General features: G+C 49.1%; 1 protein-coding gene across 9 annotated transcripts in view; it reads left to right on the plus strand.

The window, feature by feature from the left end:
* SRRM1 (serine and arginine repetitive matrix 1) overlaps positions 1–9922 on the plus strand; it is a 13934-nt gene extending 4012 nt beyond the window's left edge. For 4 of the 9 annotated variants that reach the window (XM_040086045.2, XM_040086042.2, XM_058423551.1 and 1 more), the window contains 13 exons: positions 1–125; positions 575–778; positions 1306–1410; positions 2867–3138; positions 3255–3335; positions 3659–3745; positions 4360–4504; positions 4720–4761; positions 6372–6476; positions 6956–7417; positions 7961–8138; positions 8571–8765; positions 8944–9922. The exon at positions 1–125 is cut by the window's left edge and continues 76 nt beyond it. In XM_040086045.2, coding sequence (XP_039941979.1) covers positions 1–125; positions 575–778; positions 1306–1410; positions 2867–3138; positions 3255–3335; positions 3659–3745; positions 4360–4504; positions 4720–4761; positions 6372–6476; positions 6956–7417; positions 7961–8138; positions 8571–8765; positions 8944–9048 — 2106 coding nt within the window. In that variant the 3' untranslated portion in view covers positions 9049–9922. The remainder of the gene's footprint in view (positions 126–574; positions 779–1305; positions 1411–2866; positions 3139–3254; positions 3336–3658; positions 3746–4359; positions 4505–4719; positions 4762–6371; positions 6477–6955; positions 7418–7960; positions 8139–8570; positions 8766–8943) is intronic. The other 5 variants (XM_040086039.2, XM_040086038.2, XM_040086040.2 and 2 more) reach the window with 5 other exon arrangements.
* Positions 9923–15324: the final 5402 nt, after the last annotated feature.

Genomic DNA, 15324 nt, shown 5'->3' on the forward strand with positions numbered 1-15324 from the left:
TCCCCTCACCACCGCACCAAGAGCCGCAGTGCCACCCCTGCCCCTGAGAAGAAAGAGGCCACTCCTGAGCCAGAGCCCTCCGTGAAACCAAAGGAGACTCTTGTGCAAGAGGCAACTTCAAACAGGTGAGAGCTCTGTGTCTAGAGCCGTATGTTCCCTTTAAAAAATGGAATTATTGTCCTAATACCTCACTGGAGCTTGGCTTGGGCAATGCCTGCTCTTCCCTGTGCCTGCAACAGCCAGAGTGTTTATTTTGTAATCTTCAGTAGGGTTTCTTTGTAGAATTTGTCCTGTGTAGAATTCTAAGGGCAGCGTGCTCTGCTGCCACTGTGATTTCCTTGTCCTGCTCACCATTGACACTTCCAGCTGGTTGTCACCATGTGGCCTCTGTGTTGCTGCCTATTCTCCTTTTTGAAACATTGTACCACATTTTAACTCTTTCCACCGTTCTGGAGCAGTTGGTCAGAGAATGGGCAGGAGAATGTTGTAGGGGAATATCTTGGCAGCTTCTAAAATGCTGCTCTGCAAGCTGTGGTTTGTATGTGCTTACAAATGAAGTCCTTATTTTTAACAGTGATATCCCAAAAGCTCCTAAACCTGAACCTCCTGTACCAGAGACTAAGGAAACTTCACCAGAACGTAATTCAAAGAAGGAGAGAGAGAAGGAGAAGGAGAAGACTCGTCAGAGATCCCCAACTCGATCCAAGTCCAGGTCAAGATCCCGGTCCCGTTCTCCATCTCACTCTCGACCCAGAAGGCGCCATAGATCACGGTCAAGGTAGGGCTTCAGGTGCTGATTGTGAAGGTTGAGAACATTTCCTACTGAAGATGCCACTTAATGTTCTTGTTAGTGATGTTGTAGAGGTGTTGAGCTGTGCGTATTTTGGGCCAAATGAGAAAGATGCATTTGGTGCATGAATGTGTTTGGGAGTGTTTGTTTGTATTGATTTATGAGAAGATGCTCATAGTGAGCAGCACTGACCCAAGAAGGAATTGGGCTGCTTAATATTGATAATGCGAATTGCTTAGCCTTTCTTTAGGACTTGGGTTTGATGCCGAAAATGCTGTAAAATACTTTCTTTACTTCCTTTTTTCGTTATTCTACTACTTAATAGAGAGAAGTTGTTAAACTTCAAAGCCCTGATTGTGTCTGTGTGTTTGGCATCCTCACCTAAATAAGCCTTAATACGATGCACTTGGAGGAAGGCAGCCCTGCACTCGGTGCCCGAGGATAACTTTCCTCGACTCTGGAAGTTAGATAGCTGCTTTTCATTGGAATTTCATTGGAAGCTCTTACTCCCCTAGGAGGCGACCCAGCCCGCGGCGCCGGCCGTCCCCGCGCAGGAGGAGCCCGCCCCGGAGGATGCCTCCCCCACCCAGGCACAGGAGGAGCAGATCCCCCGTGAGGCGGTAAGAGCTCTGCTTTTTGAGACAGCTGCAAGTGCTGAAGCTGCACAGTTAAAGGGAACCCTCGCTGTGTTAGCAAAACTCGTTCATCTCACCTTAGCGCTGGCAGGAGTGTGACTGATTAGAGTGGTGGAAAAACTGCGGTGTCACATCTCCTGAGTGTGTTGTGGGGGAACACAGTTGCCGCTGTGAAATGATTTCTTCTGAGTTAGGATAGTGAGGAGAATTCCACTTTATTTGAAAAGTGACAGTTTCAGAGCTTTTTTTCTTTTTGACGTCTTCAAATGGCTTTGGGTAGCTCCCAGCACAGACTGACATTACATCTCTTAGGGCTTTTTTGCTTAAGTCTTTGTGCTTTTCTTTCCTGCCTGGGGGAAAAAAAAAGTGAGAACAAGTAATTGAATTTTACTGGTTGGGAATTTTTATTTATCACTCGTATTTTTATCACGTAAAATTAAATTTGGACTTGAGATATGTTTCTTCTTCATATTCTCTTACTTAAGATTCTTCAGGATTTACCTTTTGGTGTTGAAAGTCACATTTTTCACAGCATAAGAATTGTAGACCAAAGCTCTTAGCTGCCTTGTAGAGTAAATGATGGCAGTGTCAAAAGAGGCATTTATCTTCATGGGGAGAGAGCAGATTCTGATCCTCTTCCTTTGAGGAAGGAACATTTCTCTTCCTTTCTGTGACAAGGTGATGACTATTTCCTGAGTTTGTCAATATGTTCATTTCACACAGTTACTGGGAAAACTGTGAAAAGTATCAAACATGTATGTTGCAAGATGTACAAGAGCTCCCTTTCAGCAAATGTTTATCTCACTCAAGGTAGGGTTTCTTTTTTCCAGGTTCTCAGGAATTCTGCAGCCAAAGGTGGATTCTGCAGGTACACAATTGCAACAGAACTTGCCACAAATTTTGCCGCAGAATTCTGAGGCCCTACCTTTAAAATTGCAAAGTAAAGATGAAAGACTAAAACATGAGGATGGATAGATCGATTCTGAATTGTTAAGTCGTTAAGTTGTCTGAAATTTTCACCTCCTGGTGTAAAACATTTTAGTGTCCTCGCACACTAAACTCTTACCCAGACCTGCTCTGGAGATCATTAAGTCACACGCGCTAACACAGACAATTCTCTTAACCACCCAGAAGTTAGAGAGCCCAACCAAAACTAATTGTTTCCAGGGGCAAAGCTTAGCTGTAGCCTGTAGATGGACAGAAAGCCAGTGAAGGTGACACTAACAATTTTTAGCTGACCGTTGTAGTTTAAGAATAACTGTGAGAGATGGGTCGTTATCCTCCTCTTCTCCAAACCGAGCGTTGCAGGCTGTCCGCCCTGTTTGGGAAGTGCTGTTGTCTGTGGCTCGGTGTCCGTGCTTGCAAACGACTGCAGTTCTTTGTTCTTTGTGCTGAGACGTTCCCAGGCCGGGCAGGACCTGACGTGGGCTCTGATTTGCAGGAGAAGGCGCTCCTCGGCCTCGCTGTCCGGCAGCAGCTCCTCCTCGTCCTCGTCGCGCTCCCGCTCTCCACCAAAGAAGCCTCCCAAGAGACCCGCGTCCAGCCCCCCGCGCAAAACGCGCCGGCTGTCCCCCTCTGCCAGCCCCCCGCGGCGCCGCCACCGGCCCTCGCCCCCCGGCAGCCCCCCGGCCAAGCCGCGCCGCTCGCCCACGCCGCAGCAGTCCAACCGCGCCCGCAAGAGCCGCGCCTCCGTCTCGCCCGGCAGGGCTTCGGGTGAGCGACCCGCCGGGACTCCCGTTCCCTCCGAGGGCTCCCGGGCCTGTCGTGGGGATGGAGTGGCGGGAAGGGGCGGCGGGAGTCGCGGCTGAGCTGTTTGCTTTGTCTTGTAGCACCCAAACATAAGAGCACTGAGAAAAGAGAATCGCCTTCGCCAGCACCCAAGCCCAGGAAAGCAGAATTGTCAGAATCAGGTACGGCTCTGGCTTCTCAGCTCTGCGCCTGGCTGGGGTTTGGGCAGTCAGAAATACTTGGGCAGTGAAGTGCTGAGCCCTCCTGGAGGCCTGGCATTGAAAGCAAGAGTTTTCAGAACTCGAAAGATGAGCACTCGCACTGCTTCGTTCTGTCCAAGATTGCACAGAATAGAAGTTCAGCCAAAGTGTTCAGCCTTACGTTATCCTGGGATTTGAGTGGGGATGATGAACCTGACAGTTTGCTGTCCATAACTTTGCTTCTGCCTGCAGAAGGCAAATCTGTGTCCCTGGTTTAAGTGCCCCGTCCTTGTGTGTCCTTTCAGAAGAAGACAAAGGAGGCAAAATGGCTGCAGCAGATTCTGTCCAACAGAGGCGCCAGTACAGGAGGCAAAATCAACAGTCTTCATCTGGTATGGAGCACAGAAATTCCCTAAAACTGGGTTGTAGTTTACTTTTGCAGGAAGTAGTTAAGTTCAAATATAGATTAAAACTATTTGCTCTGTGTTCTGCAGTGCTATTGTAAACTTAATTACAGATTTGTTACTCGTAATGAGGTCACTTTAATTACTGCTCAGGAAGAATGAAAGTATGACTTTTAAAGGTTATTACGCCTTTTGTTAATGGGTTTTTATCTTTAAAAGTCACGCTTCTGAACTCTTAACATCAGGCACAAATATTGTGTGCTGTGGGTTACATCATCTGTCCTTACTTTGGACTGTTATGCTTGAGATCAGTAAATTCACCTGGGTATTTTTGTCCACATAGTTTCAAAAAGCAACTGCAGTTTACCTTCTAAATTCTCTGTCTAGCCAAATTTATGGGGACGGTTAGATCACTGCAAGTATCGTTACCATTTCCAGTAGGTTGATTTATCACTTCAGTTCAACCAACACCTTTAGATGATCTGCTTTTAAATTTGGGGTTGTTGTTTGGTGGGAGAGGAGGTTTGAACTGTGGCATCACCCCGTTAGTGACCAGTGTCACAAGGATCATTTTCCAGAGAGTGATTGTTCTACGTTTGCAGATTCTGGTTCTTCATCTTCCTCAGAAGAGGAGAGGCCCAAGAGGTCGAACGTGAAGAACGGGGAGGTGGGCAGGCGCCGCCGGCACTCGCACTCGCGCAGCCCCTCGCCCTCGCCCCGCAAGCGCCAGAAGGAATCCTCCCCTCGGTAACTGCTCGAGCTTAACTCACCCTTCCTCTTACTGAATGTCTCTGTCTCTGCAACTCTCACCAAACACACATCAAGTCATGCCCAGTCTTTCAAGATTTCCTTCCCATTACGCTCATCTGGTAAAAATTGCTGTGACCTTTGATAGTGTTCATTTTTGCCTCAGATCCGTGGCAGATAGATGTTTTGTTTTGTTTTCCCTCCACTGCTCTCAGGATGCAGATGGAAAAGAGGTGGCAATCCCCAGTGATGAAAAGGTTGGTTAGAAATTCATCTCTTAAACAGGCTGTCATTTATTTTGGCATGGATAAGCATTTGCCATCCTTTCTCCTTTAGAGTTGCACAGTCACAGCGAGGGAAATTCAGACTGATGTGCTCCTTCATGTGTTGGACCTGGAACCATTTCACTGGCAGAAAGAAAAAGAGCAGCACCTGCTCTGTGTCCCTCACTGCTCACCCCTTATTAATTCACATCAGCCTGTGACATCCATAATTTTGATGTTGTTACATCTCACTGATGCCTGAAAACAGCTGAACGCTTGTGTTCCTCAGGGGCTTCTCGCTCCACACACCCATCTTTGGGTGAGCAGTGTTGGGTTCCTGCTGCCACTGACTCAAACCCTCCTGCACACTTGCAACAAGCAGTTAAGACCTTGATCTGGGTCAGAGATGGTTGGAGTTCTCAAAACTCTCATTCCTCAGTTCATGAGATACTTGGAACTACAGGACGTAGACAATCAGTAAAACAGTGACTTTATTTGTGACACTTTTTGCTCTGAGTTGATCTAGGAGTATAGAAAGGTACAGGAAGCTTGATGGGTTTATTAATTGGGTGTAATGACCCTTGAACAAGCTGTAATTAAACCCTAGTGAGCAGATACTCACAGCACACATCATGATGTAGGGGATAAGGATGACTCCCTCCCCAGTGCAGACCTTCCTAATTATGGATCCTGTCAAACATTTCCATGGAAAACAGGTTGGGATTCAAAGGCTTTGATCTTGTTTTGCAGCGCACTGAATTCACGTACTGCCTCTTGCATAAATACATGTTTAATTAGGACAGTTAGTGTGTTGGAAGGCTGGGGGTTTTTTGGATCTTGAAAGAACATTGTATTTTGGAGCGAACTCTAATCTATAAAAGTGTGTCTCAGTCTTGGAGAACAATACCTAACATTTGAAATCAAATCTCACTTCATTTAAAAGCTGCTTTGCTTTTTAATTGCTCTCATTTTTCCCTTATCCAGTCATTTTATCTTAATTGCTTTTTTTTAAAAAAAGGAATGTTTCACTTTACCAATATTCCTCTCCTTTAAAATTCTACGCAAGTATGTGTTGGATTAAAATTCCCCCTTCCAGAAGTCTGTTGTAAACCCTGCAAAGCAGAAAATGGCTCATTTGGTGAACAATTTCAATCCAGAGAGCTGCGGTTTAGCGACCGCTCTGGTTTTCTTCACTGCATTTCAAGAAACAAATAATTTTGGATTTCAGATGGAGCACAGTTTCACACTGTGAAGAAAATTACCCCCACCCAAGGCAAAATCAACACGTGATCCATCACTTACTCAAACCATTCGGTCTTTCTCTGGCTACAAGGTGGTGATGGATCCTGTTGTGCAGATGTGGAATTGTGTCCTGGCTGATGTGGTGGGCTCAGGGTCACGGTCAGACACCCGTGGTGGGCTCAGGGTCACAGTCACTCACTGTTTCACAGTAGACAAAGATTTAAGTACATTTCGTTCCATTAGTGCTCCCGGTAGAATTCCATTTTAAGGAGCATGCAGGAGCAGGTGCTGTGCAGTGAACACAGCACGCAGCAGCTCGTGGCCCAGCTGCCAATGTCCTGATCAGTCCCTGTTTTCTGCAGCAGGAGGAGGAGGAGCCCCTCGCCGCCCCCCGCGCGCCGGCGCCGCTCCCCTTCCCCGGCTCCGCCGCCCCGGCGCCGCCGCTCCCCGTCCCCGCCTCGCCGAAGGTACCGCACCGGGCACCTCCTGCTGCTCTGGGCCGGGGAACAGCGCCCTGCTCCAGTTCTCTCTGGGAACCCGAGGGGCTGCGTTGTGCTGCTGAGCTTGGGTGTGGTGGGTGCATGGCCTGCGTGGCATCGGGCTGCTGCTGCAAATCCTGAATCGGAACTGCAGAGCCATGAGATGGTTTGGGGGGGGAGTCCTTAGAGATCATCCAGTGCCATGGCAGGGATACGTTCTGCTAGCCCAGCTTGCTCCGAGCTTTGTCCAGCCTGGCCTGGAACACTTCCAAGGATGGGCCAGCCACAACCTTTCTGGGTAACAGCTTCTAAAGAGTTTTAAATAAAACTCTTAGAACTTCTAAAGAATTCTAGTTTAAATTTTGAGGAGTTCAAAGAACTCTAGCGTCCTTTCCCCCTCTTTGGGTGCACTGCAGGGCGCTGCTGACGGATTGCCACAGGCCCCTGAACATTTGCTCTCTTTGCAGGTCTCCATCGCCGCCCCCGCGCAGACGTTCTCCCTCTCCACGGAGATACTCCCCCCCGATCCAGAGGCGATACTCCCCATCTCCCCCTCCCAAGAGGAGAACGGCTTCTCCTCCTCCCCCTCCCAAGAGAAGGGCCTCCCCTTCCCCCCAGTCCAAGCGCAGAGTCTCCCACTCCCCACCGCCAAAGCAGAGGAGCTCCCCTACTGCTAAGCGGCGCTCCCCTTCCGTATCTTCCAAGCACAGGAAGGGGTCTCCTCCCAGCAGATCCAACAGGGAAACACGTTCTCCACCACAAAACAAAAGGCATTCACCTTCACCACGGCCTCGAGCTTCCCACCCCTCCTCCAGCCCTCCGCCGCCGCGCCGGGGAGCGTCGGCGTCGCCGCAGAGGAGACAGTCACCCTCACCCAGCACCAGGCCCATCAGGAGGGTGTCCAGAACACCAGAACCCAAGAAAACAAAGTAAAAAAAGCTGTCCTGTCTGCTTTGGGTTTGGTGAGGGGTTGTTGTTGGGTTGTAATGCAGTGAAAGTAGTTCAGGAATCCTAGAATCCCAGGATGGGTTGGGTGGGAAGGGACCTTAAAGGACATCCAGTGCCACCCCTGCCCTCTGGCAGTGGGACGCTGTTCCCCCGTGTGCTGCCTGCGTGAAAAGCCCCTCTCCCCCTCTATCAGACCCTGCAATGCTGCCATGAGGTCCCCCCAGATCCTTCCCTTTAATTGCTGGCTTTAAGGAAAACCTGACTTTGTCTTTAAACCTAACTGTGGAAGGGGACCAGCACGAATAATTACATTGGCCATTCATGATAAAGTGCTAAAATTGTAAATAGTTCTGTCTTTAGTGAGATGCTGCTTTTCTGAGCAGACAGTGAAAAGTGTGGTGCTGAATTTTTTCAGAAGGAAAGTGCAGCTTGACCAAGTTACAGCACAGGTGTTCACTTGGCTCTTGCGTTGGTATTCCCTTGTTTTGTGTCTCCCCTCTGACTGTGACTCTGGTGTTCCCCAGGGCTTCCACCCCCAGCCCCCGGCGTGTGTCCTCGTCCCGATCTGCGTCAGGGTCACCTGAGACAGCTCCCAAGAAGCACCAAGGACCTGCATCTCCTGCCCGCTCTCGCTCTCCTTCTGCAAACTGGTCACCTGCAAAAAAGGCCAAGAGCCCGACTCAGAGCCCATCACCTGCCAGGGTATTTGCTCATAAAGCTTTGGCTTCTCGGGCACGCTGAGCTGTTGAGCAGCCCCAGGGTTATCCACAGGGAGAAACTGCTTGGGGTCATTCTTCGTAGTTATCAACTTCTAAAAACAATTTGTAATGTAAACTTTTCAACTCATCATCTCCAAGTGTGGAAGATAATGGTGTTCTGTAGAAAATCACACTCCTGGGGAAAAGTCTGTCCTGTTTCATGAGTGTACATGAGTTTCATAGCCAGCAAAGTGAGGGGGGCTTATTTATGTTCAGTATTTATGTTCAGTATCCTGTGTGCAAACTCCGAGTATTCCAACAGTGTTTGGTATCCTCACCTCTTCTGAGGTGTTTCCCAAGGGCGCTTCCATTCTTTGCCAGGGGAGTTTGAAGCCTTAAAGATGAGTTGTAACGTCTATTGAATTATTTCTTACAGAATTCAGATCAAGAAGGTGGTGGCAAGAAGAAGAAGAAAAAGAAGGATAAGAAGCATAAAAAGGATAAAAAGCACAAGAAACACAAAAAGCATAAGAAGGAGAAGGCGGCGGCGGCCGCAGCAGCTGCTGCTGTGGTTGCACCAGACACCACCTCAGTACAGGGAGACCAGGAGGCAGAGACAGAACCCAAAAAGGTGAGGATTTGGGACTTTGTAAGGGCCCAGGTGGGCAGACAGGGCGGGTGTGCGCTGCTGCGCTGGATTCCAAAGCAGGGCTCGGGGTGTGCCATTGCGCGTGGGGGTCTCGGTGCTGGGAGGGCTCAGCCTGGCTGGGCCGGGGCTGTTTGAAACAATTCTTTGTGTTTGTTTGAAGGAGACAGAAAGCGAACCCGAGGACAACCTGGACGACCTAGAAAAGCACCTGCGGGAGAAGGCCCTGAGGTCCATGAGGAAGGCGCAGGTGTCCCCCCCCTCCTAGGCCAACCCTTTGATATAATGTACATTTTATTTGGTTTGTACTCAGAATTCAATTTCAAATTGCTAAATGTGTTTGAGCTTTAGAATATAACATTTGTTGTAATAATTGCTAGGTTGAGGTTCACCATGTACAAAGGGCATGGATTTACATTACAAAAGGTGTCCACAGTGTACTAGTGACATTCTTTCATTGACAGCATAATTTCATTTAGAGTGAGACTTTTTAGAAGCAGTAGGAATTTGTTTTGGAGGTTTGAAACATGACCGTCGGTTCCCTCATTTTGAAAGCCAACAGCCTTGAGCAGAATTTGTGAGGGTCTCATTTGACTTCTTTTGTGTCACTTACATGATGCTACTAACCTTTGTGGTTTGTAGGCTTGCCCAGGAGTAAAACCACTGCAGAATTCAAGGAAGTACATCTCTATTTTAATGCTTTCTACTGTTGCCTGTATAGTCTCCATTAAAGCCAATCAAGAATAGCGATTTAGAGTGGTACATAAATGAAAGCATGTTGTTTACCAGGACACTGTGGGTTTATATTGATGTAACATGTTGATTTGGAACACTGGAATTTCATTTGTATTTTTATGTTCTTTTTTTAAAGGGCAATTTCCATGATCAGCAGTCCCAGAAAAAAATATAATTCCTTCAGTTCCATAAATTTTGTTTGTGAGCTGTCGTTGCCCCATTCATAAATCTTGTCTCGTTACGGTTCTTCGGAATGGTCTGAGCAACTTTCAGAGCTGTGTTCTTTGAAAGTTTAGAGGAACCTGAACTTTGGATATTGTCATGTTTTCACTGTTCTTTGTTTTTGTTTTTTTAACTAAAGCTATATAAAGCTTGTGGATTAAACAAAATAAATTTCTAAATTTAAACAGAGGTTGGCTATTTTTATCTGGACATTTACATTTGCTAATCAGCTTTGTTCTGTGCAGGGTTAATGACTGCTCCGAGATGAGAAAGCATTTGATCCACTGTGCTGGCTCTGGAAAAATTGGGGCTTTTAACTGGCCTGGCAGAGCAGGAAAAGCCCTTTAATTAGTGATGTTCCTGTTCTTGCCAAGCAGGAGTCAAACAGCCTTACCTGGGCAGCGCTCTGAGGGGATGGAGAAGCTCAAACTCAATATTTGCTGGGAAAATTGCTGGTCAGAGCAAGTCAAGTGTTTCAAGGCCCTGCAAGAAATGGACAGCAGGTTTGATTAACTTGGGGAAGTGAGAGCTCGCCTGAGGAATCTTGGGGGCTCCCTGCCTTTCCATAATCATGGAATCTCAGAGTGGGTTGGAAGGGATCTTACAAACCTTCAGTTCCAACCCCCTTTTAATTACTGGAAGCTGCTGTGGAATTCTTGTAAAAACTGCAGCTGTGTTTCTGAAATGGGCTCAGTTCTGAAGCCTGAGGTTCCTCTGGAAGGCGCTTTTGAATTCTTTTGTGCAGTAGCTGTGATGTTCGCTGTGAAGTGTGAGGTTGGTGAGTTTTCCTTGCCCTTGTGCAGGGTTTAACATGAGGCAGGGCTGCTGCAGGTCCTGGCTGGGAGGGGAGGTTTCAGAACAGCTCCTCCTGCACTCCCCTCTGTGCTCAATCTTCTGTTTCTTCACGTGAACGTCATTGTGTGCTCAAGTGCTTGTAAACCTCCTCCAGCAGCTGGAATGCTGAGCATCACCTGTTATTAAAATGTGTGTGAAAAATTCCAAGAAGCTCCTGGACAGAGGCATTTTTCAAAGGCCATCTGGGGATTTGGTGCTCATGGAGCCACAGCTCCAAACTCGGGACGTGCTAATCCTCATTCACCTGGCTTTTCCCTGGATGTCCTGGGCAGAGCCCGCAGGGTGCAGCTCCCCGGGGTTTAATGCCTCCTCCTTTATCATCCCAATCTTGCTTCCACCCGGGTTTGGTGACCTCTGAGTGCCTTTTAATCTTAGCACTAATAGGAGTTCTTTAAATACATTCAGGTCCTGAGTCACTGCTTATCTTCCCTCACACCTATTTCCATCTCCTGCCTCCAGGACTGATAAAGGACCTCTGCTGGCTTTGGATGAGCCTGGCCTTTTCTCCCCCTTTCCATCTCCCTGGGAGTTTCTATTGTTGGTGCTCCCTCTGCCTTTCTTTCATCTATCCATGAAGAGTGGTGTAGGCTTAAAAAGAGCAATTAAATGCAGTGTTTAAAAAGAATATAGCTTCTAAATTGTGTTTAGCTTAGTATTTTAATTCCTTCCTACTTATCCATTCAAGTACTAACATTTCATTTAAATACCAGTTGGGGTAATGAGCCCTCTCCTCTCCTGAGCTGTCCCTGCTGGTGCACAGATTCTTTTTAGCACAGAATCTCTGCTGGGCTGGGTTCCATCCATGTCTGCTGTTCATGACCCCACTGAATCCACTCCTGATCCTCTGATTGAGCTCCCCTCATCCAAACCCAAACTTGTCTGATCCCTTCTCCATCCCAGCTCCTTGATTAACCTCTCTGTTTTTAAATCCTTGTATTTGTAGTTCAGAAATGACCCTGCAGGTGCCTGCTGTGACAAGGCAGGAGCTGCCTGGATCTCCCTTCTTTGTATCCTGGATCTGCCTGTGCTGAATTTTGGCTTCTTGACCCAGGCCACCCTGGTGAAGTGACAGACATAGGGTCTAGGTAAGGGACGTGCTGCAATAATCGTATCCAACTCCACAAAAAGTGTAATTGGGCTGTGTAATTGAGATGGGAGTGAGTGTGAGGCTGAGGTGAGTCACAGTCAGTCTCTGTAGCTGCTTCTGAAGAAAGATGTTTGTTGTGTCAACAGGTAGGACAATGGCAGGTGTGTGTGTGCAACAGTTCCAAGTTTATAGAAACTCAGGGCTGGCTTGTTAAATTTTTCCATTTGTGTGACTTTGGCAATTTGCCTGGGAGTGTTCCATGGAGCTTCCTGAGCCAGGGATTTACCCTGACTTGCCCCAGGACACAGAACTGCTCTTGGGCAGGGCCTGCTGCTCCCGGGGAGCCCAGGGAGAGATCCCGGCACCAGGGCAGAGTTCTGTGCTGGGAGCCATCCAAACCTGCCTCACCTGACACAAATCCACGTCCTGAGCAGGGAGGGACCTGGGCTTGGAGGAGCAGTTCTGCACTCTGAGTTACTCCTGCTGCACCAAACTCCAAATCTCTGTGTGCTGGTGTAACAGCAGCTCTGGGAGCAGCGGGCTCAGCTGGGCACCAAGCTGTATTTTGGGGGAGTTCCATTCCAGCTGTTGTGTGTCATAGGTTATGATTTGGTGCAGGATCATCTCATAAACCCTTGATTTGTCTGCTTGAAGTCCAGTGTGGATGTCAGCAATGTCTCACAGCAGTGACAATTCAATGGAATTGTTTCTTTTAAACCAGGTCTTACTCATTCCAATAAATTATTATTGGAAGTAATTATATCTCTTCCAGGATAATAAAAATAAGATTGAATCTCAGCACAATGGGATAGGGAGTTGTGTATTCCCAGACTAATCAGCAGTTTGACTTTTGAACTTTATGCAACAATCCTGAATGAGTTCAAAGAGGCTGGAACTGCTGGAGTCCCTTCAGCTGGGTGTGAAACAGCAGCTGGGGATGGAGGCAGAGGATGTCCTGGACACTCTTCTCTGGGCTCCCTGTGGCTCAGGGATCAGATGGTCCCTGCTGAGGGTCCAGCAGGAACTGGATTTGTGACACAGCTCAGCTCTTCTGCAGCCCTGGGTCTGTTCTGGGGGAAAGAAGTGCTTGGCTTTGTTATCACTTGTTTAGCTCTGACTTGAGCCAGGGCGTTTGCTTTCGCTGTGAGCAGAGCTCAGGGAACATCCATCATGGTTAAATATCTTCTGGTGCACTTGTGATGGTTTGTGTTTGGTGGCTGGAGGCAGGCAGGCAGGCACGTGGGGAATTTTTTGTGTGTCCCATCCTGAGCCTTGGGAAGATGGCTGGGAAAAGTGAGGCTGAAGTAGAACAACTAATACTCAGAGGGAGATGATGTTCACAGGGGTCCCCACTTCTCACTGCAGGTTTCTACCTGAGCATCCCCAAGTGCCTTTGGCTCTATCTCACCAGGCTGGGGATGGACTGGAAGCTGTTCCTGAAGGGATCACAGTTTGTCATGGAGCTGGAAAGGAGGGGTTGGGTTCTTCTTCCCTTTTTTCCCAATCTTTTATTTAAAATCAAGAGCCACAAAGCGCTTCCTGGGATTTGCTGGTGTCTGTAGGGGCTGTGCCTGAGCAGCAAGCGGGAGTTGTGTGGTTCCAGCCCATCTCACAGGGAGAGAAAACTGCGAAATTCTTCCTTAGCTGGGAGTGCGGGATTTTGTAATGGGAGGCGGCCGCCTCCCAGGCAGGTGAGTCAGGTGTGAGCGGGGCTGATTCACCCGCACGCGTTCCTGCCCCGCTTTGGGGGTGTGCCGAGCCTGTTCCAGGGTCTGGATAATCCCAAAAATCAGCACTGCAGGAGCGAACGTGCTGGGAGCTCCCCACGGGTCGGGATTTGCTGCAGGGGAGAGACTGAGCCTCCAGTGCCAGGTGCTTTAATCACCAAGTCATTGACTGTCTTTGGCATCCGTGTTGTGGCACATTCTGTAAGAATCCCATTGGGGATCAATCCATCGGGAACTGTGTGGTGAGCACCTCCCAGGGCCAGGTGTGGGACTTGACCTCTGGGCCGGGATGAGGTCAGGAATCCTCCCGAATTCCCACATCTGCTTCCGCGGGCCGAGGAGCTGAAGGCAGGGGGGCTGTGGGGTGCGGAGCGTCCTTCCTCCCACACAAAGGCAGGATGTAACCACGGGCAGCGCCCGGACTCAGTGCGGGCTTTGTGCGCCGAGCCTCGGGCAGGGACCCCTGGAGCCGGGGCTGCTCCTGCCTGGAGCCGTTCGATCCTGGGGAGCGGAACAGGTCCTGGAGAGCTTGGGTTGTGTTTGGCGTGGAGCTGGTCCTTGTGCCGATCCGACGTGGGGGGAGCGATGCTCCGAACCCCCGGGAAGTTCAGGATCCTTCTGTTTGGCTTGAAAGAAAACACGGAAAGCAGCTGTCCTGGGAAAGCAGTGCTGGGGGACAAAGAATTGTAGGGAATTGTTCGGTTCCCCCACAGGGGCTTTGTGCTCAGTCCAGGGGCAGAGCTGCAGCTCGTGTAAATTGTTGTGGCTATGAAATAAATGGAACTCTGCTGCCGATGTCAGCTGGGGAATGGCCCTGGAGAGGAGGGTCGGCGTGAGGGGCTGGGCTCTCCAGGGCACGTGCGGTCCTTATCTGCTCAGCCAGACCTTCCTCCCTGACCTGTGCCGAGGCCGTGTCCTGCTCCCAAGTGCACAGAGGGTCCGGCCCGACCCCCACTGCGGGGGGAGAAGGGAATGTCCGTGGGGGCACAGCCTGTAATTCCTCGTTCAGGCTTTAAAACTCGAGCTCCAGATGAAACCAAAGCCGATGGAGCTGTTGTGAGAAATGTGGATCCCTTTTAAGGAAACCCCCCCAGGCTTCCCCACTCCAGGAGGGAGGAAGCTCCCATTAAAAATTGATAGTCTCCCTGTCAGCTGGATTTTAATTCAGCAAGTGGATTTGACTACCGATGCGAAAAAAATTACCTTTGTCACAGTGCTGATATTTTTTTAATGAGACAGAAATGGTTTGGCACCTTTCCAGCTTATTAAAACCTTTGTGAGTCCACAGGCACCGGCACAAGGGGATGAGAAGGGAAAATTACATTAAGTGCATGATTGGCAAAACAAAATTGAGCCCTTTTTTATTTATTTATTTTTAATCTATTACAAGCCTGGGAATGAATCTTCTATAATTTATGGGAGAGGATAAAGGGAGCTGTCCCTGCGGCTGCAGGCAGACTCCGCTTTCAGTTCAACTCTTCTTTCCAGACAGGGAAAGTGGACACCCGCTGTTATCCAGGACAGAGATAAGTGGAGGGAGCTGTGTGAAAAGGGAGGAATCCTCACGTTCTGCAGGAGAGCAGGGCCCTGGGGATGATTGATCTCCACGGTTCTGCGGGAGAGCAGGGCCCTGGGGATGATTGATCTCCACGGTTCTGTGGGAGAGCACGGCCCTGGGGATGATTGATCTCCACGGGCACTGGGTTTGTGTCAGCGCTCTGAGGGTTCCCAGCTCACCACAGGGTGAATTTCCCTCAGGGATTCTTGCGGGGAGGGGCCGAGCTGGGAATGCTGACACACAGTGGGAATCCTCGTGGGATCCCCCTCGTGCCTCAGTGTCCCCTCAGCGCCGCGGGTTCGGCATTCCCGGTGACGTGCTGGAGATTCCTCTTGGTAACGCTCGTGTGATGAACACTGT

This window comes from Hirundo rustica, chromosome 25 (genome assembly GCF_015227805.2).
Source record: "Hirundo rustica isolate bHirRus1 chromosome 25, bHirRus1.pri.v3, whole genome shotgun sequence".
Lineage (NCBI taxonomy): Eukaryota > Metazoa > Chordata > Aves > Passeriformes > Hirundinidae > Hirundo > Hirundo rustica.